The sequence below is a fragment of the Spinacia oleracea genome, chromosome 1 (genome assembly GCF_020520425.1).
Source record: "Spinacia oleracea cultivar Varoflay chromosome 1, BTI_SOV_V1, whole genome shotgun sequence".
NCBI classification, from domain to species: Eukaryota; Viridiplantae; Streptophyta; class Magnoliopsida; order Caryophyllales; family Amaranthaceae; genus Spinacia; species Spinacia oleracea.
Genome location: NC_079487.1, coordinates 101,394,614 through 101,422,492, shown reverse-complemented (window position 1 = coordinate 101,422,492; position 27,879 = coordinate 101,394,614). Strand labels below are relative to the sequence as shown.

Here is a 27,879-nt window from a genome sequence, read left to right as displayed (position 1 = left end):
GGAGCTACTTACATTGACAAAATATTAAAACCGTACTTACAAGTTACAATGACTTCATGTCAAAGGAAATCACCGTTCACTGAAAATTTCCAGAAAGAAATGTTCTTGGACACCAAATTACCAAAAACACCCACATTTACGGCCCTTAATACCTAATCTCAGGCCACAAGAAAGTTATATGTATGCTTCCTCCCTTCCCAAACAAAAGACAGCCTCTCATAACCTTCTTAAGATACTTTGGATAGACAAATAATACAGAGAAATGCTGGATAGACCACCCTGCATAAGAATAACATGCCCACCCATAGAAAATGCACCCTTTTTCCATCCATCAAGCTTCAAATGTCACGGGACCCCAAGATAAGTGAAAAATAGGCTCTAGGTTTCACACCTCGCAAGCAACGTTAAACAAACAAGATAATAACAGTCCAAACCAATTCCACTAAGGCACTTACCATGTGTTTCCTACTTAACCTAAGTCACAAAATCTTCACAAACAATCGAAGGAAAAATTATATTTTTAAGCCTAGAGCATCATCAAAGATGAAAAGGATAGTGTCATTGGCAAATAAGAAACAAATACCCCTTCCCCAGCATCAACCTCTCAAAACCATCAGTGTTGCCCAGAACAAACCTAATAAAAAATCAAGAACTAAGGTAGTTAGATAAGAAATAAAGGAATCACCCTGTTGTAACCCCTTAATCCCTAAACAACCTCCCTGTTACAAGTTTTTGTTAAGTATTAGCAAGTAGGAATGCAATAAAAAGGAGAAACAGAGGACCGTATTATTATTTGGACTATATTATTCAAGAGTCGGGATTAAAAAGCAGAAGAAATACCAAAACCTTTTCTCATCCTCTTATAGAATAACCCAATCTAAAGTCTAACACACAGCCAAACTCACAAGAAAGAAAATTAAAGGACAAGAAGAGGGAAATGACAAAATATTGGTGTGGGGGTCTGCTGCTTTTGAACCACTAGCATTATCTACTCCACACCCGCGCCTTAGAAATTCCCACACCATGACCGCTTTTGGTGAGATTGATTGCATAATAAATTTTTACGGCAAATATAGGTGGGAACACGTTAAATATAATGAACTGAAGAGCCCAAGCTTATGCCAGCTCCCACTTTAACTTCAACCAAGAGTGGGCTATCTTCAACCTGTTCACTAAAACGACTCCCATATAAAGAAAACTCCAAAATGAGCCCTTGCAACATCACCACCCTGCCCTCTATCACTAACCCCTCAGGCTTAAATAAATTACCACATCTTCCCATTTACTACTTTAGAAGAAAAAAAAAGGGTAAGCGTTAAAGACAAGTCCCCTCTCCCTATCCAAACACAATACCAAGTGAATCAATATCCTTCAATGTTACACTATTATATAAACACAACACACCATGATATTTCTTCAATATCAAATTTCTATATCACATGGGTTTAACGATTTCTACCATTTCTACACAAATCAGAATGAATATGGACAAGTTACAGTGTTTCCACTTCACCTGTCTTGATGAAACTTCATATTCGTCTTCCCATCCACTGCGGGCCTTCTCCAGAGATGAAATCTTTCTATACTTATTTTTAAGTTCACTTAAAGGCATTTCCCTGGAAAAAGAAAGATGTCACTGGTGTATAATTGTTAAAGTAAGATGTGCAAGCCATATTCAGATTCGATAATTACCTAATTACCTCTCCCACAGCAGGACGTACTATCTTAAAGAAGCCAGAGGAAGAGCTGAAAGACAACGCAGAATAACAAACAGAAAGAATTAGTTTAAGGAGTCTTACCTTACAAGTTATATTAAAATTCAAGTTCATCAATTAAACCAGGTGACACTACCAAGTACCAACAACTTAAGATAAGAAAGATATCATATCATCAAACTTATTTATTTTAGCACTAAAATAAAATAGAAACAACATACTCCCTCAATTACACTCTGTCATTATTCACATTTTGAGATGTTTCAATACGATTGTCATAATTACTTAAATTATCTGGATGCATTCATTGTATTATTTGACATAACTGATTTCAACAGAAAAAGAACTTTCCATAGCTATTGGTTATATTTGGTTCGAAATTTTCATTTAAATTGCTTTCCCCTCTTCGAGTTGATATGACTACTCCCAATATAAATGTTATCAAGGATCCTAAGCCCAAAGGGATTTCAAACAATTATTCTAAACTGCACTTCTTCTCCTAAGGGAAGGCATCGAAGCAGCACCATCGAGGGTTGGGAGGGGGATTTAACTAGCCCTTGCTAATCTTATTTGAGACATTACACCGGCTAACTAAAAGACTGGCCCTCTTTCTGGTTTGGAAAGTAACTAGGTGGGGTAAACATTATACAGTGAAAAGAGAAAAGTTCTTGCTTAACCCTTACAGTTATTCAGACAACAGTATCGGTCAATGAATGAGTGCTAAGTCTGCTAACACAAAAGAAGAAAGTCCAAAAGTCATCAGGTGCTCATGCAAGCCAACCGCCCTGGTGCCTAGCTAAAGACAAGGATCACAATATTAAAAGCAAAGACAGCTTCTGCAAAATATCTTGAACTCGCAGAATATGAAGTCTTACTACTTCTATATTCTATTTACTTAATTAATAAGGCCTTATTGATAAGTGTCATTAAAATGTCTTACATTGGAGAAAAATACGTATGGACACAAAAGCGAACTAAATAAATCTGTTGGTAAAGCCTCCTTAACTCTGAATAATTTTTTTTGTTTTAAATTGATTTGTTCATTCTCGGGTTAGAAACATGTGAATATACCAGAGGATCATTTATCTTCCTGTTCTTGAGATTTTCTATTCCCTTGTTTTTTTTTATTACTTCTGTTCATTTGTCCCTTTCCTTGGTCAACTAAACGGCATCTTAATGTTTGTTTGGTTCACATAGGTATTAAATTCCCATGGGAAGTTACTCCCCTGTGAATTTCCTTAGAAAATGGATAAATCATGTTTGGATGAGGCCATGACAAATGCACTTCCTGATAATTAACATGGGAATTGTGAATTAGCAAGGGAAGGGGAGTAAGCCCTTTACATAGTCCATGGGAAATGCAACTTTTCAAGGAAGTCCGGCATCCCCATTTCATCCAACTCATGTCAACCAAACAATAATATAAAATATATAATTCCAAGGAAGTCATATTTCTCCCTCCATTTGCTTGCAACGAAACAAACACTGAATTTTACAAGAGAGTAAGAGAGAAATCCAACTCCATCAGGCTGTTAGCCGAATACCTAATCAGTTTCCCCGCTAGATCAACAAAGTCATGTAAGAATATAAGATGTAACTCAAAAACATCCTGTCAGATTAGGGTGCATACCTATCAAAAGCCAAAAGGAAATGACGTCTTCCAAGCCATTCCCTCTTAGACTCATAGAATCCATCATGTGTTGAGCCAAGACTTCCTTTTTGCTTCTCATTGAGCAAATTAGAAGCAAACTGCAGGCGACATAATTTTATGAGAAGTCAACAGATTTCATATAAACTGAATGCAAATCATACAAATACTCAAAGTTACCTCCCAAGTGACCCCACGATCAAGAGTGAATGTGAACAGCTCTGTTGTTGCACCAGACATTTCATCCACATGCACTGTCTGAAACAAACAGAAGTCAACATACAAATCAAAGTGAATGGTGGCCACAACGAATGAGAGAGATTGAACCTTTGGTTTTCCTTGTAATTCAATAAGATTAGCCTTTATGTCAACAATCCCAGAGTCAAGATTCCCTTCAGTTCGCGCATTTTGAATAACTACATCAAGAACATTGATAAATAACTCAAAAATCCTGCATTGAGAACATTTAGTCGTCAATTCCAAATATTCTCAGACCTATACCGCACTATTCAAACAAACATTTAGCAATGAAGCCAACACCTGTTCTGGATCTCAGGAGGCAATCCCAATAGTCGATTGAGAAAACGACCAACATCATTCATGTCCGAGTCAACTATACGTCCAGAAACCTTTCCAGATTCTTTTCCACTACCTTCAGAAGGAAATTGCCAGAGTTAACAAAAATTGCAACCAAAAATTGAGGAACTTTTTTAGGCAAAGTGTTGTCACTCAGAAGCCTAATGGTTTAGAAGAAAAGTGTAGTGAAGGAAAGTCATTGACACATTAGCACAAGTACAGGCCTACAGGAAGAAAATGCAAGTTAATCTGTAACTATTTCACTGCCAAACCGAGTAAAGAATAAAATAATTTTATAATAGATCTACGAATTTTACATACAGCTCCAACCATCAAACTGAACAAAACAATCACTTGGTAGCCAAGAACTTTTTTCATCCAGAAAATCTTGTGCCTCTTATCTCCTTAAAAACAGACAAGTGAATCCATATTTCCTAACTATCCTATATATCACAGTTTAGAAACAAATGAACCCTGGATTCACTATTTTTCGCCTAAATTCACGAATATCAGAAAACTGGAAAGTGGGAGGAGGGCAAATTTTCGCTACAAGAACGCCAAGAAAGACAGGTGAATTCCAATGTTAGGTCCACTAGCTTTGGTTTCGTACAGCTCTAACACGACGAGAAAACACCTGCCATATTGGGTAACAGATTCTGATAATTGCTCATTTCTCACCAGAAAAACACCTGGCCGTAATTGACCATATGTTTTTCAATGTTGACCGGACTAGTGCGAGGTGTTCTCATGAAAGCCAATATTGGGGGATAATTCAAGAACTACGCGCGCTAAATCAATCCCTTAAGTATCAAGTTATGTTGTGTCAAAGTTGCCTCACATGCACAGGCTATTATACATCTAAAAGAAGCTAAGCTCCATGAGAATTCCACACTCCTTGGTCTCAACACCCAAATCCAGCGCGTCAATTAATTAAATGCAGCTAAAGCCAACAGAAGATACCCCAAGCAAAGTATCAAAGACAAAAATCCTATGAGCACTTATTTCTTCCAAAGTACCTAGATCTGCATTGATCAAACCAATAGTTACCTAAACAAGGGACTGTTACCTGAATCCCGAACAATGCCAACTGACACCAGAGCAGCTTTTGCCTTGGTTATAAAGTCTTGAATTGATTCAGGATTTTCAGTTGAACATCCAGGAGGTACAACTGGTAGGGAATCCTGTTATTCCGCAAGAAGATCCAAGTAATAAGGTATCTGACAAGGAACAAGATGAACCTAAAGTATAGCTACACAGATAAATGAGACAACAGAAACCTGCTCTAAGATTCCTCTATACATCATCATCAGTGCCTTTTTGCCATAAGCACTGTCATAGTTATAGGCACTTAAAGAAGGCCCTGCCCTGCAAAATTAAGCAAGTGTAAAAAAGAGAACGTTCATTTCATCAAGACCACAGAACAGGGATTCTATATACCTGCGGTCCCCTTGTGTTAATGCACCAAGAGATTCTAGCCTCTTCGCCACAATAGACGCAAATCGTCGCTCACCACCAAGATTCGTAAAAAGGAGTCTGTGAAAAAGAAAAAGGAAACTCTAAAAGATTGATGGAATTAAACATGATGTTGAATCTTAACATAATAACCCAAATTTATCAATGAACCCATTTCCCTTAAGAGATTGCATGCCACCAAGAAGGTCGTCATCCATTAAGGCATAACGGCAAGTATAAAAATTCGACCGAGATTACAGGAAAAGCAACTATATGAAAATACTAGAAATACAATTCCTTGATGCTGAGGGCAGAGCACAGCTTCGCAAAAAGTGTGTACCCAACCGCTGGGGAGGGGAGGGGGGCATACAACAAATTTAGTTTGGAAGATATTGTTCAACTGGTAGGAAAGCTATTTGTCCACATGTTTTTAGTATGGAAGCAATCAGCCGAACATCAAGCTGCAGCTAACAAAATAATAAAACGACAAAATCAAGCCTTATTCCCTAAAAGACGGGTTGGCTGCATTTTCCAAGAATTTATCTCTTGTGGTCATCGACAAAGATATTCTCGTCCATTTGCTTCTATCTAGTGCCACCATGCTCTTGCTTCCCTCGGCTCCTTATGAAATCTCCGTAGCCCCAACCCTCCACCTTCCTTACTGGTCATCGTCTCACATACCAAAACCAGTGTAACTGGTTATCCCTTACCTTATCACCAATATCAGCAACCCCAACTTTTTCAAAATATTATTTTATCCCTCAAGGTGTTCCCAAACATCTATCTCAACATATGCATCTCTGCTGACAAGAACATTCCATAGAAAGTAACTAGTTCAAAATGTGATTCAAATTGTTTCAGAGACTCAACATCTTCTTTTTTTTCTTTTTACCTTTCTTCTTTACCAACTTTCTCCCCCCAGCATCCCTCGTAAACACAGTCCACGGTCCATTGCAGGAAAACTCAACCAAAGAACTTACCTAACTCTATCACATTCCCCAAACTCCCCATCTTCTTCTATCAAGGTTGGATTCTTTTTGCCTAATATATAAAAAGATTGACTACCCTTCATCATCGAACTATACTTTTCAAATCATATGCCAGTCGCTCAAAACAGAAAAACCAGAATGAATCACGTTCTTTATCTTTCAAAAACAATAGACCTCTGAAAACTGAGAGCATAACTAATAAAGCAATATAGGGGAAAAAACCTGTATTCAGGAGCAGAGGCTTGATTCGATCGATGAGTCCTGCCAAACTGCTGAATTGCTCTGTCAGCACTCCATGGGAGTTCTAAAGTTAAGTGAACCCTCCTCCTCTGACAGAAAAAGGGATTGAATAGTAAGTGTTAACTGTGATGCACAAACTGAGTGTAAAAATCTCGATGAAAGTCAAAAAAAGGATGCCCAGTTGTAAGTTGTTCATGTAAAGTTGCAGAAAAAGAACGAACTTCACATAAAATGCAAGACTACTTCTGTAATTCTCAGATAACTACGGAAGCTACAAGGTATGCTTAATTTTTCACCTGATTTATAGCCCTCCTATCAGCTTGCAGAGAAACTCCAGCTGACCCAGCTTCAGATATGATAGCAATGAACTTTTTACCATCCATGAAAAGCTGCTTCTCATGCATATTCACCATTTCCATAGTCACATCTTTCCTAAACAGAAACAGAAGCATAAGAAAATAATCAGCAAGAGGATCTTGTGCTTTATTTCTTTACCCACAGTTTGCATTCTTGTAAGAATTAAGTTTCAGTTCGACGCCTTAATTCTTTTCCGTCGGATCAAATGCTTCAAAAGCTTTAATCTAAATGACATTTTATTCCTTGCGTCCAAAAGAAAATTTTCCTATCTTTGATAAAAGATCAAGTAGGTTTGGCAAGATCCTCTCTTCTTAGACACCAATCAAAATGTAAATCTTTGACTTAAAAACACAACCCTCTCCAGAAATCAGACAGATACATTCAAGACATGCAAAAAGGATGAATTGGAAAACGGTAGTTGTTCACCGAACAAGTCCAAAAAATACTAGAAACACACCAATGCTGAATTGACCAACAATATGAACCCACATCAGAATCCCAGCTAATATACTACGAAAGATTCTGTCTTTTCATATGAAAGTTTCCTAAGTTTCGTTGAACACACATTTGTTTAAAACATCATAGGGAGATAGGGAGAAACACATCCCTTTGAAAATGGATATTTTGTGTGTTATTGATTTATTTCATATAATGGACATTTTGTACCAATGTATCCTGTTATAAGTGGTGCAACTGGATGAAGTTTACAATGAAATCAAGATTCAACACACTTACGTATTCCGTGCCTGATAGGTTACGCCTTTACCACATGAGGCCCGAACAAGCATTCCCCGCCTACCTGTTATTTCTGCGACATTATCAGGGCCACCAAGCTGCACATTCACATAAAAAATAAAACTGGTATCCCTTGCAAAAGCAATAATGGCCTTTCCACCACCTTTTTTCTTCTTCTTGAGACGGCAAATATTATGTAACTCAGTAAAGAGAAAAACAGAACAAGACATGATGCATCCTATTGTAGTGGGAAAAAAAAAAGAGTGACAGTGAAAAGCACACAAACAAAACCACGAGTATACTATGATCATGATTGCACAATCATGAGAGAGAAATTATATAACAAAACAGGGAAAGAAAACATAATGCAGTACAATCAGTTTTGACTGATGAAAGCAACAGATTGTATAATTAGCAACCCTCAATGATTACAAAAGTTATAAAATTAGACTCTACACTTCAGGTGCAAAATATACAGATAAAATCAGTCAGATATGCCTCCAAAAGGTTGTAAGTATGCTTCTTCTATCTTCAAAATCTTCCTATCCCTTTAGCTTTTTTATCCCACAAATAAAAGTTGTTCTTGCATATTCATACCTCATATTGTTTAATCCTCCAACGCTGTTCTCCGTCCACTGAACCAATGCTACGTATCACTTTAATGTTTAAAATATCAATAAAATAAACTACTCCATTTCGAATACAAGAAATTATGATATGGTTTACAGTGGTTTCAAGCATGATTCGGAATTTCAACCAACTTGTCCCAGATAAACAGTCCAGGAAACAGTTTCCTGATTTGTTTTAGAGCTACTTTCTAGGACTTCTACACCTTTTGGTATTTAACGTTTTGAGATATAAGTTGTTGATGGTTTCTTGCTTGGTTCCTGCTTGGGATTACCGGATATAAGGTTATGATGATAAAGATGGTTGGGTGGAAAAATCCACTAAGCTTTTGACTGAACTACATTGCATCGATTGGGTGCATGACCTCTTGCGTGGCATACTTAACGAACAAGCTGGCGATAATTTTCAGCTTTGTGTATGGCTTTTCCATGTTTTGTGTCCTAAATCGGTTACTGTAGGTCATGTTATTGCCAGATTTGTACAAATTCGTTAAGATTAGTTTGGTTAGCAATAACACAGCTAGCAATCCATAGCCTTTTCACCTTTTAAAACTAGTAGAAAGCACCTACGTAAATCAATTAGGAAACCAGTGCAGTAAGATCTTGTGAGTTCAGGAATCATTTTGATTCCAGTTCGCATTAAAAAAATATTGTGATCCCATTGTTAAGGGTGTTAAACATTCTTTTTGTCCATAATAGGTTTGCTTTGGGTTACTCGTTGGTGTGGAAGCTTCTAGAGCTTAGTCTACCTGTTTGTTATAACTCGTTCCGTACATTGGATAAAATTTAAGTTGTGAAGCTTGAAATAGCATTATAGTTTTTTGGAAGAGTGATTTCAAAACTTAAATAACCCAATTTAAATAATGACTGAAGTATTGAACCTAATTTATAATCTTGAATTTAGGCAAGTGATACCTAAATACAAGTCAGACACTCAAAGTTATTGGAAACGGAGTAAACCCATTTAAATAAATTTAGCTGCTCATAAAACACCCCTTATGCGAGTGAAGCATTGGTTTTAGTGAACTTTATTTGAATCTAAGTCCAGACAGTTCAAAATCTGTATGTAACTTATAACTATATAAAAACCTGGCAGTTGAGGCATAGAACAAAAGGAAGAAAGGTGTTGTCCAGCTAATCATTTACGATTCACACCTTTATTATTACGAGTATTATGTAATCCAAGTTTCATTATGATTTACACTTCTCGTGAATGATCATCTTCATTATTACCACCCCCGTCCCTCAATATTTATTAACAAGGTTTGGCACAAATATTAAGGATTCTTATTCCAAAATAAAAATAAAAACATGGTAATGGGTAGAGAAGAAAAATAAGCAAGGATGATGGGACGGAGACGGGGGTGAAAAGTATGATATGATGGACTACATGTGGTAAAAGTTAACTTTAAAAGAAAGTACAAGGTGTATTCTGACTTTCTGAGAAAACCCAAACATGAAAATATGAGAAATAATAAGGGATAAGAGGAGTAAGGATTTGTTTGTTTAAACTTATTTTGACTTATTCCTGACAAAACGAGTTCAAATAAGTTCAGAAAAAATAAACTTTTTTAGAAAATTTCAGACAATTTTACACAGTACACAAAAGTAAGTTATTTTTTAGCCAAAATAAGCTTTTTCCATAAAAAATAAATTCGGACAAATAGGTTAGATGAAATAAGTTAAGATAAGTTCTGATAATTTAATTTCAGTCAAAATCAAGTGAACCAAACAGAGTCTAAATGGGTAGAAGTTTTAACATAAATAAACAAACAAAAAATATTTACCAAAAATATTATACATTAGTGGACAATCTATTACCCATCAGGGCAATGAAAACATGGAAGTTCTAAGCTTGCACTTCCCAAAAAGCCAAAAAGGCCAAAATGAAAATAACATAGAGGAGGAAATGTTTGAAGAGGAGAGGAAAATATGTTGAGATCACCTGATCAATAATGTCATCTAATGGATTGTTCGGAAGATCCAAAGACCGAATAATTTCCATAATTTTCATTTTCCGTTCAACAGCTTCTTCATACCTAAATGCATATCCAAAATACAATATATGACTTCAAATGGACAGGGAACAGCCGAATGGAACATAAAAGTACGGGGATCGATGAAATAGAAGAAACAACAACAGGGAAAAGGCAGGAACAATCCAAAAACCTCTTTGTGAGTTCTTCTACGTAGGCACGTTGTGCTTGCAGATATTCATCTGTCTTTTGCTGGCATGAGTTGCATGTCCACTCCTCAGATACATCGGGTACAGGTGGGTCTAAACAAGAAGGATGGGCTAATTGGCCGCAACAGGCACATTTGAGCAATTTCTTTCTATCCTGTTTCAAATAATGCAAATCAGTAAACAATAATCACGTGATTTTCATATTTAATTTAAGAATATTAAGTAACTCACCTCTTCACCGTTACACATGTTACATATCTGAAACTCATCATCAGATTCAGTATCATTATCAGCTGCATGCACCAAAGGAGATAGAATTGAAATAAGAGATAACCGTAAGTGTCTACACCCAAGATTCACAAATGCTAGGTTAGAAATTAAAAAATTTACAGAAAGGACTATAAGACTGGTTATTTTTCAGCTATTTAATATACTATTGTTGTTTGAACAAATGTTCCATTTAATGTTCCTGTTTACATGGAATGTTGTATGTTCAGATGAATCTTTTAAGGAACTTGTAGGAAATAGGATAATCACAATAGTATGGAAAGATTAAAACAATTCCGTTTTCCCTTAGGTGCATAATAACTACAAGAGCATATTAGACCCTGAGTATAAATCGTGTAATGGTGTGTTTTATTCACTTAATTTTCAATTTGTTAAACTTATATGAACTTAACTAAATTTATCTAGAACTTATTTTAGTCGAAAATTAAACTTGGGTAGCCCTTATTTCTCTGTTACTTTACTTATCTAAAGTAACAATCCCTTTTATATTATGTATAGCCATCTTATTTTAAAAAAGCGCGCCTAGGCTCAGCCTTCGGTGCCTTCAGCTCTCCAGAGTCACTGATGCCAACCAGGCACGCGCCTTAGGTAAGGCGCAAGGCGCAGCGCCTTGTGCGCCTTCAGTCTTTAGGCACAGCAGGCTGACGTGGATCTTTTATTTACTTATTTTTTTCTTTTTTAATGATATAAACACACCCTATGTGACCTATCAATGGTCATATCTCTACAACCTAAGCTTTTTGGGTAGTGGCAGAGTGGCAGACTGCAGTAGCATAATATGAGTTAATTTTCATATTTCCAGCTTGTAATTACCATGGAAAGTTCTAATTCAGGCACTCCATCAACGGGATCACGCGATGCTTATGAACCGACAAGAAAACATGATACTCCAATAGTATTATGTTGTTTTGAGTATAAAGTTTGTGTTAATTTTGTTCTATACCAAACTTTAAGGTTTACTAGGAAATTATGTGCACCTCGTATCCAAAAGGCGCGCGCATGAGCCTCGCACCTAGGCTTCATGACCCTTGTGCGCCTTTTTAAACTAAGATAGCCACGAGGGTTAGCAACCCACTTGCATTCTCTCTCCTCTTGCCTAAAAACATTGTGTAAATTAAAGTGTTGCATTTTTAGTGAAATAGAGGAAGTATGAACTTATTTTTCTTAAACTTGTCTTAAATTATTTTCCTGAAATAAGGGGAATAATGTGAACAGAACATGGCCTAAAAGGAAGGGTATAATCACAAGAAATCAGATAGGACAAACCAAAAAGCACGAGTAACAGTTTTGTTGGGGGGGGGGGGGGGGGGGGGGGGGGGGGGGGGTAGTGTTACAGAACACATGAGTAGAATTAGCAACGCATAGGGCTCAAAATTGGTTAATGTGTTCAAGTACTTATGTGGTCAACTCTCAAGATCCAAAATATAGAAGATCCTTTAATCGCTTTGAATAAACTTTGGTTGCATTAAAGGGGTGTTAGACTAAGTTAATTAAGGATGGAAACCCAAGAGTGGAAAGAAAGTCTCGGTAGCAATAGAGTTGAGGCAAGACACTAGACTTTGGAAGAGAAAGGGGTGCTCCTTGTAACGAGGCAAGCGCTCCGGGATAGAACTGCACTGCCGCTCCTAAGGTAAACTGGGACAGACGCAAGAAACGAACTTCTTGGAGTGGGAGCTCCTCCTGACGCTATTTTCGGATTACTTTTTCAGTTTTTTGCTTCTTCCCTAAAAATTTAAGCTTAGCCTTGTGAAAACAACTTATCTTAGATTTAATGGTTTCTTAGGGTTGAATGATGCAATGTAAGCCACCTATATAAGGGGTGTCCTTTGTAGAGGGAAGCAAAGTTTGACGGATAATGAACTTATGAGACTTTCTGTCTACTTCCATCTTTGTGAGAAACCTTTGTGGTATTTACTCTAGTCTTAGTGATTATTCATTAGGTTCGGTGATCTACAATGTGTGACAGTAAAGAATGAGCCCTTACTCTCATTAAGCTTGGTGATTGTTGAGTCGAGATCATGTTTTTGTTCCTATAAAGATTACGTCTTTATTGCATGGTTTAATCTATTCTTTTTCCATCACAAAAACCAAAAAACAGCATCTATGAAGTTTCGAAATTTCAGAAAATCAAACCATCCTTGAAAATTATGGATCAATTTAGTCTCGTACGGAGACTGTAAACAAGAATATGCATTCACGAATTGCCACAGATATCTCACTTTAACAAAGAAAAAAAAAGAGTTCAAAGTTTCACACCCCTTGAGATCCTTTGAATGACACCAAGGTGAAGTACCATTTGCAGACACTTCTGTTTCTTTCCAAAGCTGCTATTAGGCCATAAATTGAAAATGGTGGATTTTAAATGGTCTTTGGGAAACCATCACTACAAAGATCCGCAGATTTAAACATTCTATCAACATAAACCAATAGAATGAAAAAATTTATGCAATTGCTTAACAGAAAGAAGTACCATGACAGTCACACCAGTAATTCAATAAGGAACTTTCTTAGAAATTTCTGGCAGCACAAGCTCACAATAAAAATTAAAAAAGCATGCAGCTGTAAACACAGAAAAATACAACTATTACTGAATCCATAAGCAGTTTACACAGTAAATACTACAATTTTGCATTTAAATTTAAATTTTTTGAAAAAGTGTCATCGTGATGAGCAGGTCAAAGCATGAGAAGGGGTCGATTAGTTATTAAGTAACTATACTCAGTACAAAAATTTAAAGTTTAAACTCAAAGCATTAAGTTTAAAAGCTCACATTCAGATTCACCAAAACTTTCTTCGTCACTTTCAGCTTTCCATTTGGCAGCTTTTCTCACTCGCCCTTTGAATGAAACATCAGGGTCAGCTGAGTGTCTCTTCCCTGGAAGTTCCGTCACACCTTCATCTTCTGCTAAAAATATTTATTGCAGAATCAAATACTACCTCTCAACAAGGAAAAATAACAAAACAACACTAAAGAAAAAAGAAAAGAAAAACCAACAAACAATAGCAATGTACATCAAATACCTGGAAGAGGTTCAGGCTTTTCAGGCAAAGGATAGTTTTCTTCAACAAATTTGAGTAGCAGCTCACGTGGCCCAGATACAAAGTCATCGAGTTCAACGCCCTATTTAAGAAAGAGTACAGAAAGACAATAAGATCAAATAATCAACAATCATTATCAAATAATCAACAATAACAAAGAAAATTTTGCCATGCAACAAAACTAACATATTTCGAAACAGCCTCCTCAGTGCGTGCCTCTCCTGTGCTCTGAAGGCCAACGACCACACATTTATTCTCCTTCAATGCTTGCTTAGAAAGGTTTACAACTGTAGGGACTTTAGCTGACATGCACAGATGTCTAAAGAATCGCTACAGTTGCCAAATATTCACCATATAAGCAGAATATTAAATATGTCAATAATAAAAACAAAATCCTTGAGGAAGCTATCAAACCACAAAAAGAATAGATTGCTTCCAAGACCTGATGGCTGGCCCAATATAATCGCCATAGCTGACTAGAAGTTGGTTTCTCTTCAGTATGAAATGCACTTGCTGTTAGTAACTCTACACGCAATTCAGCCCAAAACTCAGCTGCCTTTTTATATATGTCCTGCAATAATTTAATGAGCAAAAACAAGTTTAGGCTATCTATATCCCAAGACAATCATGGGCCTTATGAACAAGGAAAGACTAAAGATTGCTACAGTAGGATTATTAAGGAGAAAACTGACCTAGACAAAAATAAACTGTACATAAACATACAACCAACTGCCTGCTATTATTTAAAATAAAAAATATTAACATATTCTCATTTATAAAGATTTTATTCATTTATGCTAAACTTTATACTCCCTCCGTCCCCGCTTACTTGACACATTTTGACGAGCACATAGTTTTAGGGAATTTTATTGACTTAATATTTCATTATATGATAGTTGGTAGTGGGGTATTATTTTATTATAGTTGGTGGATATTGGGTTTTTTTTAAATTGTAGTTAGTTTGTAATTGGAGTTTTTTTATTGTATTTAATGGGTAGTGGAGATTTTTTTTTTAATATTGTTAGTGCATAGTGGTTCTAAAGTTAAGAGAGAGAAACACTAAATAAATAGTGGGCTCATGCCATTTAAGGAAAGAAAGAGAAGTGTCAAGTACGGAAGGGTTTAGGAAAGATGTCAAGTAAACATGGTTAGAGGGAGTATGAAATAGCAAACAGAACACTGTTTGTAAAATTTGGAATAAGATATGGATTTGTTGTTGTTGAAACACATAAAGCATGTTTTTTTAACTCCCTGGAGTCTAGTTTCTAAATCCTAATCCCCCCCCCCCCCCGCAAAGGTTTTGGCTCAATCCATATCCGCAAACTAGAGAAGATTAAAAGGGACTGAGAAGAAGAAAAGGTATGCACCTTCTGCCTCCCACCTGTAATCTAAGAATGCTGCTGATGTTTCTCATCCAATTATCCAAATGTATAGTTGTCCATTCTTCTATCGAAGTTTTCAAAGACATATCGATTCATCCTCACTTTCAAGATTGAAAAACTTATTTGCCAACACAAAACTATGAAACTTGGAAACATGAAGATTCTCTCACCGTAATTTTACCAAGTGTTCGAAAGTTTGAATACATACACTTCAAGTCACACATTCGCAACTTAAAAGCTATGAAGCATAGGTAACTCTAGGTTTGGCCGTTTTCTTAACGCATCGGGATGGGGACAAAGTCACCTGGGATGACCCCTTGCACATCTTTAAATTAGTGGGTACGGTCAACCAAAACGAGTACGCTACTCAAATTAGGCTCCGTTTGGTAGGATGTAAAACGTTTTCGTGGAAAATAATTTTCCCCTTTTCAATCATTTTACGTTGTTTGGTTTGGCAAGGGATGAAGGCCAATTTTCCATAACTCCCTCAAGGGTGGAAAAACCTTTTCCATTTGAAAGGGAGGGAAACCACTTTTCCACCTTTCCTTCTTACCTCCCTCTCCTTTCCTCTCAATTTTCACCATCTTCTCTCATTTTCCTTTAAGGAACCAAAAGGAAAACTAGTTTGGAATTGTGTTTTCCCTTTGAAAATGTTTTCCATGGAAAATCATTTTGCATTGAAAACGTTTTACACCCTACCAAACGGGGCCTTAGTGGATGTTTCTGATACGGGAATAATGGTAACCACCATTCTCAGGTACATTGAAATTTCTGCCCAAGAAAAAGGGGGGAAATTAAAAAGGCAAAAACCAAAATTCATATCTAAGGCCGAGTAAGAAGAACAACTCTTCCTCTCTTTAACACTTGCTCAATGTGCTCACCAAGAGTCAAAGTCACCAACTCACCAAGTCGAGGCGCACTCTGGAGGCGCATCTTCTTTTACCATTCTTTCTCTCTTTACTTTTTTATTTCTTCTTTCTCTCTCTCCTTCATTCTTCTTTTTCTTAAACCTATTCATGATTGTTTTTTTCAATTTAATAGTATTTTTATGGGATTTTTTTAATATATCAGCAGTTTTTTGCAATAAATTGTGAATTACGTTTTGATTTTAAATTATGTATCTTCTGATTTTTTTTTAACCACTTTCTCTGAATAACAATCTCAAAAATTGTTTATCCAACAAAAATAGACTTGACTACCAAAATAAACTGTAAATAATCTCAACATTAAAAAATGAGGAAGTTTAAATGTTAATAATCCCAAATGTAGACCACTTTTCAACCATATCAATTAACTCCAATAATTAAGCTACAAAAGTCTCGTGCACAAAATTAAAGCACGAGATAGCAAAGGAATATAACAACAACAACAACAACAACAAAGCCTTAGTCCCAAAATGATTTGGGGTCGGCTAACATGAATCGTCGTAGGAGATCGTCATTGTCACCAAATCAAGCCAGAAAGGAGCAGGAATTAAAAAAAGAAAAAACAAGGAAGAGAAAGTGGAATTAATGAAAGTAAGATAAGAGAAAAATGTATATATATTATAAATCAATTTACTGAATAATACAAGAAATAAATCAATTTAGAATCACCAAGTTACTGAATAATAACAATTTTCCATACCATCATCTTAGGATCCAATGGTGCCTCGACAACATCAAACTCCGCCCCTTTATAGCTAAGAGTTCGACAAACAAACATCCCCCTGATGGTAAAAAGAGCCAGTGTCAACATCATTTGCATGATAAATACACTACCGCATCTTGATCAATTGAACCGTTCCAATTGTGGATTCCTATATACAGTACAAAATTACAAGAGACTATACCTAGCTTTCATGTCCATGGCAACAAGTTCTAAAGCTCCAACTCCACCTTTTTCTAGTGCACCTACAAATGCATAGCATAAGAAACAATGATACCTCCAAACTCGGACGCAATTACAAATATGATAGACTACAAAGCGACATACAACTTTTTAGACACCAACAAAGCCCTACCAAAGAAAACTAAATAATATGCAAGATATTTGCTTATAACTTGTACCCTTGCATGTCTTGGTATCTATTTTGTTGGGGAAGGGGGTTGGAAGAATATAAAGAATCACAATAATAGGGACGCCGCATCGTGTCAACTGCCCGCATACACTCTATAAAAATCAAAAGTGACCCATTCCAAAAAAAATTGAAGAAAAATTTCACCAAGTCCTCAATCTATCATAATCATATCTTAAAATTCAAAAAGGGATGGTTGAATCAATGCCAAAGCACTTGACTTGAACAATAGATATTAGTATTAAGCTCTTGGAGTGGTTAAGCTTACCCCAAAAACAAGTTTGGCGATTCACATCTCCACGTATAACACTACAAAAATTCAAAGAAGCTTGTCTAAAAATGTAAGAGGTCAAGTTTTGGGTCACAATCCTAGCAAGCGAAGCAAACAATCGAGAAAGGAAGGGTCCAAAGTAACAGAAAGCCTCCCTTAACTAAGCCATGTCCTTTAAGAACGAATCATATGAACTAAATTGAAATAAAATAATAAACACGTAATTAATAAATAAATAATACATAGTAACTAATAAGTAATGCCCTTACTTTTTTTATCGACTCTTTTAGGTGATTTTTGGTTGGCATGAAAAAAGCATGGGAACTATGACTTGCCTAGGAAATGGAAGATTATAGTATTTTGGTTGACAAAAACATGGGAAGTCTCACTTCCTAGGACGTTGCTTACCAAGGTTCACCTATGTAGAAATAATTTACTTCCTATGTTTAACAAAACAACATCACTCAATTCCTAGGAAATGCTTATACATGGGAAAAGCTTCTTCCTAGGAAGTTCTACTTCCTATTGTCAACCAAACCACCCCTTAAAATGTAATTTGTTCAATCCCCAAATGCCACCTAAAATATCCAAATGCCCTTACTCTTTCCTCAGAAGGAAAAAAACATTCCACCGTAAATATCTAAAATTCCCTAATCCTCCTAAAGTATTATACGTAGTATAAGTCAACCTTTGAGGATATGTTGTATTAGTTTGTCTTCCATTTATCATGTATTTTTTCTGTCGAACTAGATTACAGTAATTTATTTCTTACTAAATATTGATCAAGTTATTAACACACAAGTACTTAACCATGTACCTTGCTCGACACCATTCACTTAAGGATGTGATTTGGAAGGAAATTGCAATTTACTTGCGCCCGTCCAATTACCGAATTAGTGAAAATGTTAACGACATCAATAAATAATAATTATAAGATGTTTAGTAATAATAGAAATAATATAATAATAATAATAATAATAATAATGTGCCAAAAATTATAATCACAATAAAAAAAATACTCCATCTGTTTTCTTTTACTTCGTAATAGTTTTATTTGCTATTTGTACGGTTTCCATTGCAATATTTAAACTTAAATATTTCCAAATACATATTAGGAGTATAAATAATATTATAAATAAAAGTTCATATTGTGTATATTGAGACGAATGAAACAAAATATCACTAGAATATGTTCTCAAGTATATATATATTAGAAGGAATTCAAAATATTCTCTTCAATTGTGAATAAGTATAAGATTCCAAGTAGGACTAATAAAAGAAAACAGTCAAAACACGATAGTAATACAATATCAAGAATGAAATAACTATAATAATAATACTTGGCAGCATCACAATAATAAACAAAATAATAAAACAAGATTAATATTGAAATGTGTAAACTGAAATCAAGTCCAAAATAATAGGGCCTTCATCTCAAAACCCAAACTCCCTAAACATCTTAATGATTTTGGAATGTTCATCAACAAAACCATTAAAGAAAAAAAAGGACTGTCATCTGTGACAAAACTAAATACAGAAACCAGAAAAACCAATTTAAACAATGTAACTCTTATCAGGAAAAGAAGTTTTAGCATTATTGAGTTCATTGAGCATCTATACAAATATACTATGTAACACAAAGATCCTAGCTACTGCCAACTCATCGTGAAAAACAAGAATCAGTTTAAAGTGAGATAATACCAACCTAAAAAATCCTTGAAATTCATGAAAGATGTTCCATTGCCCCACAGACCAAGACGAACCATGTAACCCATATTACGTGGCTCGGATGCACCAGTAGCTGAACAGTATACTACACGTGCTTCAGGAAGTTTATCCTGTTATATTCAAATAATATATCATAGTTAAAATATCCACATACATTAGGAAAGAATTAACAGAGTGACTGCTCATCACTGAACCAAGTCAGGTACAACACGTTGGCAAAACTTTATGCACTTCATCTACATAAGAGAATAACGTTTAATTAAGAAAGAAAGAAATACAATTGAAGACTCTCTAGAGCTGAAAAGGTGCAAAACGACCTCAAGGAGTTTATAATGCATGACGCATAAGAAGCTAACCAGCGCACAACACAATAATAATTTGTTGCTTGTCTACAAAGCAACAACAAAATAAACAAGCAAATTACACTCATAATGAAGCATTTTGCTCCAAATATTTTTTACCCTTAAGGTTTAAGTAATATACTAATGTGGGACAACACATTAAAAACAGCCTGACAGATGACGAAAATTAAAATAAAATAAAAAGTTAAAAACACATCGAGTCCAAAGCAATTCCCGTCAAAATCATTCTCTAACCTTAAAAACAAAAAATTAGCGATGACAGTACAACATAGCAATAACCAGTGCGGCAGAAAGTGGTAAAAGGAAATTAACAACTGGAGTAGCAATCTTATTTTCAACTCAAAGAACGCACCTGAAGTTCTAGAACTGCTTCACCCGTACGTGTAGCCTGCCCACCAGCTTCAGGAACCAAATTTTTAGCTTTGTGGCACTGTTATAGAAAAAGAAAAAGGAAAAAAAACTTTGATGTTAAAAGCTGTAGTAGTACCAATAACCTAAATTCCATATCTAGGCAAGGAAGATAAACTGATACCTCGTCAAATATGACAAGACCATCAAAATCTCTTCCGCCACACCACTGAACAAGTTGGCTCAATCGAGACTTCCCCTTTTCCGAAGATGCAATAAGACTACTATAAGTTGAAAACATAACACCTTCTCTGATTCCAACAGATTTCGAATCAAGCTTTCCATAAGGCAGCTTATTCAGAGCATGGACTGCAAAAATATGCAAAAGTTTATTGCTAAGCATGTTCAAAGATCCACCATTCATTTAAAGGTTCTTCCCTCCCCTTCCTATAAGGTGAGAAAGGGTAAGGTACTGACATAAGGTTAGAAAACTTAAATTAGAATGTTGTCTATAGGGTTGTAAGGAGGAAAGTAAAGGAACTGGTGCAAGCTTAGGAAACTTCAATTAGGATGTTGTTTAGAAGTCATTTTTGTATAGTGTCCTTCAGGTAGTGAAAATATTCAATTTTATCCGGGCCTCTTTTCGGCCAACTTATGGGTCGAAACTGTTCTTTTGTTGTATTTCTAAATCAATTAGACAATAAGATCTGTACCTTAACCTTTCTCAACTACAATAAATATAACGTTTCTCACCTAAGACACATTTAATACGTCTTCGTACTCATTCTAGTATTTCCAAAATCCCTTTGTAATGCCTAAAGATGTTAGAAGTCAGGAAGTTAATAAGTTCATATTATCACCAACATAGCTTCTCTGATCAAGATACATACTGTAGTTGATAGTTGAAATAAATCATGTTAATAGAATGAATAGCGATGTAAATCTGAAAGACCGGCAATCCCTTGTGTATGGCAAAATATATAATACCCAAAATGTTGCTGCATTGCTCGCACTCCTGAGAATTGTCAGTTAGAGCACCGAACGTGGATAAAGTCGAATGCCCAAGTATCTATATTCAATTAAAGTGTATAACTGTTACGACATCAGATGTGTCCATGTAGATAAAGCTCGGTTTACTGGAAGCTCAAATTTTCAAATACCGAAGAAAAAATTTCCAACAACCATGCTACATATTTGAACAATAGCGAACGCTCGTTCTAACTGAATGAGTCCAGGATCCAAAGGTAGACCAAAAATGCAATAGATTAGCTAAATTCTTAATGATGATTTTATCATTCTTATACATCAAAATTTTACTTTATCTGATAAAATATAGCTCTACCAAACATTCTCATTTCTGCTTTTTTGTCACAACTCAAGTACTCATACCCCAATTTCTCCTCCTTTTTCCCGTTCAAATCCGGTAACAAATTCCTATTTGCACTATCACTAGATTGCTTTCCCTCCTAAAGCTAGCAGCAATCACTTAGAAATAGACAATTCCTCATCTTATTTGCACTATTCTGGATTCACTATTATTCAAATTTTACTACACGCATATGCTTCACAAAACTAGCATCAATTCCCATAGAAATGCCATGGAAATGTGGCAGGGGAAATGTACTTTCCCTTACAGCTAAAACAAGCTTAGATTGATATTACAGTGGAGAAGTTGAGAGGTAGAACGAGCAAAGGTGAGAGATCTGAATAAACAAGGGGAAAAACAAGTGACAGAACACAAGAGAGCCAACAAATTCAGTTTCCTATTCTGCAAAGCTGTCTCAAACATTGGAAACCACACCCAAAAATCAAGCATTTTCTTCAACATTATACTGCAATGTTGTAATGATAAATACAGAGGTTGCTCAAAACCCATCACATCTACATAGACCAAAACATTAGGGTTTGGTTAAATAGTGGGATGAAGATATTGACACGTGTAAACTCCCTGTGTCCATTAAAGACAGCCCCAATTTCCTTTTTGGTTTGTCCCTTTATGTTTGCCCTATACCATAAATGGCTACAAGGGACCACAACTTGTCTCTCACAAACACTGCTTTCGGTCCCACCAATTTCTCTCTTATCAACTCCACCTAACCAAAATTTAAAAGAGAAACATTTCTACAATGGGGCAATCTTTGAGGACGAAGGGAGAATTAGTTAGAGGTATTGTTGCTTTCCTCTTTTGACCTTTGACCATGTCATTCTACAGTTGTCATTGGTTTTTCAAATGTATTCCTTACAATCCCTTATCCGTAGACAGTATTCCTCTTTCATTTTGGTATTCCCAAAAGTCATATCCTTTCATAAAAGATCAATGTTTTTAATGAGTTCAAAATATAAGATACAGGTTCCTACTTCTAGTACATGTTACAAAAGCTAGTGTATTGATATGACTAAATCAAAAGTCTGACATGTATTTGCCCCATGGTAAAAACATCTACCTGTGTTCTCATGAAAAGTTGAATTTCCCATGGGGCAAAAATATTAAGACGGATGGAGTGACATTTTTCCAACTTCTTGTTTCCCTGTCTTATTCTATTCATTTTTACCTATTACCAATTTTTTATCATACAATCATCACTGAAGGCTCTCCTTGTTTGTCTTACCCCTACTCTCTCCAGTCTCTTTTTTCTATTAGGGAGGAAGGAGACTTCAGAATGAAATTTTTAAATATAGAGAGAAAATGTGGCCTACAAATAGGCCCAGACCTTAAATTATATATTAGTGTAGACTGACTAGTATTGGTTTCAGACAATAACTGTAGCATAAGGAAATTGTAGGACTACCCTCATGCCAAGATATAAGTGGGCAGACGCATCCAAAAACAATCCGTAAAGCTTGACCATAAATGGACCCAATCTAATTATTCAAAAAAAGAAACGCTTCATGTAACTATGTCACAAGCATACTTGCATAGTAGAAATGTATATTTTATTTATCTAACTGATATTGTTTTTTCACCTATTTCAGATGGGACCTGTTTTGCATATTTATGACAATGGAGACTCCGGCAGAACTATTTTGGAAAGTATACCTTCGATAGCTGTTGCACCTACGTCGTCCAAGTCTCTTCGCGCATCAAACTTCAAGTCTGAACCAACAGATATCCACCTACATACAATCAATTGAGAGGAAACAAATACAGGACATAAGTAGAATATGATAGTTTCTTCTAAAAGCAAATTAGAAACTAAGAAGTAAAACATTTGCAACAGAACAGCACGTGAGAAGAAAGGTATATGTTACGGTAATTAGTCCCCAACCCCGTCACATGTTTTCAAAGCAAGAACGCTACACAAAACACAGGAAACTCTAGCCTCCTTCTTCTATCTTTCTCTCTCTTCTCCCAAAATCTCAACAAATTTTGTTAAAAACCCCTTGATTTGACTGCTTTGTTTATTTCTAATGAATTTGATTTTTTAAAGCTCCCAACATAGTATCCTGCTTATGTGGAGTTTGTTTTTCCCTCTTTGTGCAGTTTTTCTTCTTTCCCATAGTAAGGGTTTCCTTTACTATTAGGATTACAATGTTGAAGCATATGCTCCAGTATCAATTTGGCCAAACCATACAAATCAATTTATTCTTGGAAATTAAAATAAAGCACAGATCTTGGATGCCTGTACCTTGAAAAAGATGCAGGAACACTGATCAGTGCCCATAGTAAAAAATATATATATTAGAGCAGTGCTCGAGTATGATATTTCCAATTGTCTTCAAAATAAATTTCATTAAATAGTTGAATCTACTACATGATATAATCCGTTTTAGATACTGCACATCCTTCTACAAAATAAAATAAACTAAATAAAGAAAAAGAGAAAATGTATCTCCCTTCCCGTATAAAACGCCCAAAAAACAAAACTAAATTACCATATATTTTACATCAACCTTGAACTTACAATGCTTTCATCCTTCTATGATGCCAATTCTCCCATATTAAGCCTGCAATAGTACGACCTTTGCCCACACCAGCACCATCTCCAACGAAGAATCCTGCTCTCTCACCATTTGGAAGATGCTGCAAATGTCTCTGTTGAAGAACTAAAATTTTCAGATCAGCGAAGGTGCAAATTACAGACATGACTTATATAAAACTAGTAAAAAAACAACCTGAGAAGCGTAGACCAGTGTTTCAAGCTGTAAACAAGACAACGCATTTGACTGAACAATTTCCTCTTTAATCTCTAAATCATAAGTAGGTTCAGGTGGTTGTACTGCTGATAAGGACGACGTCTCCACAATAGGGTCAGGGTGAGGAGGGCCTATCGATAATTTAGGAGGGCGCTGCACATTTAACATGCTCAAGTTAATATATTTTTAAAGGTTTCAAGTTGAAGAAAGCCTGAGCAAAAAGACGCTGCATGGGATAAATGCAATTAGAAAAATTAATTCAAGATGAAGTCATTATTTATATTATTCAATATTCACAACATGGCACTCACATAGTCAGTAAATGTCTCCCCTACTGTTCCACCTTCACCTTCCTCCTGTTCAACTTCAATAGCTACCTGAAAACATAAACAGACAATATATTTACTGAATCTTTCAGCAGAATGATCAAAATGTATATATAATAGAGATTTTGAAGGCATAAAACAACATTCCCAATTTCCCAGAGCTGTCAGCAACCCTAAAAAGGGAAAATAAAAGAACAAGCATATCGGATCTTAGAAACATGTACTTTTGCCACTTATAAAGATATTTTACATGATGAAATATATTACTCCTCTTAGAATGCCCGCTTTGAAAATTACAAATCATAACATTGTGCACTGCATTCAAGGTGAAAATAATTGGATGGAGGGAACATTTAGTACACAGGAAAATACCAACAGAGGACAAAGAATTTCTTAAAGAAATCAATAAAAGAAAAGACACTCAATCCAGCCAAAAAATACCTAAGGATAGGCAAAAGGCTCATTTCCAAACTGAAGCCTCCCAAAGCACACATAAGTTAGAAAACTAAATGTCACGTTGAGTTAACAAAAGAACACTAGCAATCCGAAACAACGAAACTTAAAAAATCACCTTGACACCTCTGATGATTTCAAAAACCACAATTAAAAAAAGGCAAAGAGACTTATATCGGCATCATATGTTGTAATTGGTGCAAAAACTTATTTCGGCATCATTTTTTTTTCTCTCAAAGACTTGCTCCTTTGATGCAAGCTTAAGATTATGTTATTTTTGCTCAACTAACTAAACTGCGACCTGGGAAAGTTGTTTAGTCATAGAACGGAAACTTTCAATCAAAAATCACACACACAAGAGCAAGAGTAGAGAGGGGCATCAACTAAGGAGGCAGTGCCAATATCAAAATACAAATTAAAAAAATATTTTAAAATAAAACTCAAGGAGACAGGAACTCAGAAGCTTAGATTAGATTTTACTTAAAAAATGGAGCTGTTCACAAAGACAACATAAAGAAACTGAAAGTGAAGAACAGAGAATGTCCTGGCCTAGGTAACCATGAGATATTTCCACACCGGATAAGACTCCAAGTGCAGTAGAAAAGTAACATCATATTGATAAATTGGCATTCTAGAAGAAAACAAATGTCCTGATGTGAAGCCAAACTATAAGGATATGATATCAGAAATAAAAGTAGGGATACTAAAGAGAGTTTGCACAAGAAGATATAGATGGAAAGTCAACACCAATATTGAATATGAATGACAATTTATACTCCACTGCAGCAGAAAATAATTCTCTACCAAAGATAGAGGCAAAGTTTCATATACTACAAAGATTAAAGAGCTTCCAAGAAAATACTTACTGAGAGCACACATCAACGGCTGATGTCAAACCTGTTGAAATGCATACTTCTACCACAAACTAAGGGCAGGGGGGATGCTTTTGAAAAATATAAATATGAGGCATTGAATATTTTTTGGTGAAATTTTTTTAAAGTGGAGGAGTAAGTCTTTATAATTCATAAATTGAAGACACTGGAATAAATTATTCTTTATGAAGTTACTTAAATACTTTGATATTCACTGATTGCAACTTACCGCTTATGGGCATCCTATAACCCCCAATAAGGTACAATGACCATGCTTAATTTTCCTAATCAGTCCAATGCCAAATTCTTCATCCAAAGGCGATCGTAGCAAAAAGCAGAGAAATTAATTGCGGGTTATTCTAAAGTAGTACTTTGACGATGGCTCAACATACATTACATGTACCTCAACAGCGCAAACAAAAACAAATAAAAACATAAGGTGAACCTCAATAAAGCAACTGGAAACAAATAAAAACATAAGGTGAACCAAAGAAGTTGTCTTTAGTATCGATTGGGCTCTTTGTATTACGCATAAAGGTGTTCCAGACATGGAAAAATATCTCCAAGGATATGGTGTATCCTCTTTTTATGGAAATGCAGCCACACTATCCAAACACTTCACGTACTTTCCACTGATGAGAAAGACGTTATCTACTATTGAGTCTGCTCCCCAGGTTACGCACTTACGCACAAAGGTGTTCCAAACATAGAATAATTTCCACAGAAATGTCAAATAACCAACTGCTAAAGTTTCAAAATTTCACTGGATAAGAGCTGAACATCAACTACCAGAACATTGCAGCAAGCATACTGAACTCCCATAATTCAATATACTTCCACAGAATCCAATCAATTATATAAGCCAGCTCAGAATGAACTAAAATTCCCAACAACAAACAGAGAACAATAACACACAGTAGAATGAAGAAAAGAACCTCATTGACTTCTTCGACGGGAGGAGGAAGAAGAAACTGTTTCATTTTCGAGATATCGACAGCAAGATCGATGTCGCATTGAGGACATTTGAAGCGAGACAGGCCATGAGGGACATTGAGTATAGCCTTACAGTTAGCACAGGGGAGCTGCATCTTACTCGGATCGATGCCTTGCGCCTGGACAGGAGCTGTGGGAGGCGGCGGCGGTAGTGGCCCCACCGAATTAGGGTTAGGGTTAGGGTTTGGCGGTGGTAAAGGAGGGAGCATCGGAGGAGGAGGCCGGAAATTCTTCAATAGCTCAGGAGGAAGCATCTGAGGTAACCGGCACGTTGGGCAAACAAACTCAGCAACACCGGCAGCGACAGTTAAGATCAGGCGGCAACCGGCGCATCGAACCTGGCAAGGAGCTCCACCGCCGAGAGCTCCACCATTGTGCGGCGCCGGGAGAGTAGGGGGAATGGGAGGAGGTAGTGATGGCTGTGACATTGGGGATTTCGGGTGGGAATTTTGGAGAGAGAGTGGAGATTTGGTGGTGGAAGTGGAGGAATTTTGGTTAACGGGAAGTTGGAAGTGTGGGAGGAGGTTTTTGGGTGTTTAGAGCGCCAAAGGCATTTTGGGAGAATGGTTGGCGCCCTGTGTCGCCTCACTTGCTCGAACACTCAGACTTTTGTTGAAGATTTGCAGGGGAGTGTGCGTGCGTGGGTTAGTGGAAGTTCGCATGCGCCACGCATAGGCGCATGGATAGGTTAATCAATTGTGGACTCACAGTCCAAATACTTAATTTTGACCAATTTGTCAAAATAAAATTTAGTATTTTTTGCCACTGTAAAAAAAAGTTGGTAATTTCAAATCATAAATAAATGACGAGAAACAACCTTGATCCACTTATAGGCATTGATCAAACTTTTTTCGCTTTGACTGTAGTGTGCTAGTCATGTGCGTCCTTATTTGGTTGATTTTATATGTTCAACTTTGCAAAAACAATACTACTATATAAAAAAATTGCAAATTCAAACTTATACAATAGTCATGTGCGTCTTTATGAACAATATGTTTTACGTGATAAGACCTATTGAAACTTATTGGGCTTGGTCAGACCTGGTAGGACCTATTGAAACGTATTGGGCTTGGTCATACCTGATTACGAGATAGTAAGACTGGA

The 27,879-nt window shown here is 36.1% G+C and overlaps 1 protein-coding gene across 4 annotated transcripts in view; it reads right to left on the bottom strand.

Moving 5' to 3' along the window:
* LOC110803276 (protein FORGETTER 1) overlaps positions 1–27,380 on the bottom strand; it is a 32,014-nt gene extending 4,634 nt beyond the window's left edge. Inside the window, exons 1-29 of one of the 4 annotated variants that reach the window (XR_008928487.1) lie at positions 26,718–27,379; positions 24,443–24,508; positions 24,111–24,284; positions 23,900–24,030; positions 23,035–23,111; positions 20,182–20,366; positions 20,002–20,079; positions 19,265–19,397; positions 17,064–17,124; positions 16,859–16,940; positions 14,293–14,421; positions 14,037–14,180; positions 13,833–13,932; positions 13,582–13,716; positions 10,755–10,816; positions 10,508–10,677; positions 10,284–10,377; positions 7,713–7,810; positions 6,917–7,052; positions 6,603–6,709; positions 5,377–5,472; positions 5,217–5,304; positions 5,006–5,120; positions 3,904–4,015; positions 3,691–3,814; positions 3,544–3,621; positions 3,346–3,464; positions 1,701–1,746; positions 1,514–1,616 (exon numbers count right to left, since the gene is read on the bottom strand). Coding sequence is in view for 2 of the 4 variants with exons in the window: in XM_022008773.2 (XP_021864465.1) it covers positions 1,514–1,616; positions 1,693–1,746; positions 3,346–3,464; positions 3,544–3,621; positions 3,691–3,814; positions 3,904–4,015; positions 5,006–5,120; positions 5,217–5,304; positions 5,377–5,472; positions 6,603–6,709; positions 6,917–7,052; positions 7,713–7,810; positions 10,284–10,377; positions 10,508–10,677; positions 10,755–10,816; positions 13,582–13,716; positions 13,833–13,932; positions 14,037–14,180; positions 14,293–14,421; positions 16,859–16,940; positions 17,064–17,124; positions 19,265–19,397; positions 20,002–20,079; positions 20,182–20,366; positions 23,035–23,111; positions 23,900–24,030; positions 24,111–24,284; positions 24,443–24,508; positions 26,718–27,203 (3,537 nt within the window). In the remaining 2 variants the exon portion in view is untranslated. Of the gene's footprint in view, positions 1–1,513; positions 1,617–1,692; positions 1,747–3,345; positions 3,465–3,543; positions 3,622–3,690; positions 3,815–3,903; positions 4,016–5,005; positions 5,121–5,216; positions 5,305–5,376; positions 5,473–6,602; positions 6,710–6,916; positions 7,053–7,712; positions 7,811–10,283; positions 10,378–10,507; positions 10,678–10,754; positions 10,817–13,581; positions 13,717–13,832; positions 13,933–14,036; positions 14,181–14,292; positions 14,422–16,858; positions 16,941–17,063; positions 17,125–19,264; positions 19,398–20,001; positions 20,080–20,181; positions 20,367–23,034; positions 23,112–23,899; positions 24,031–24,110; positions 24,285–24,442; positions 24,509–26,717 lie in introns of those variants that run through there. The other 3 variants (XM_022008773.2, XM_022008774.2, XR_008928488.1) reach the window with 3 other exon arrangements.
* Positions 27,381–27,879: the final 499 nt, after the last annotated feature.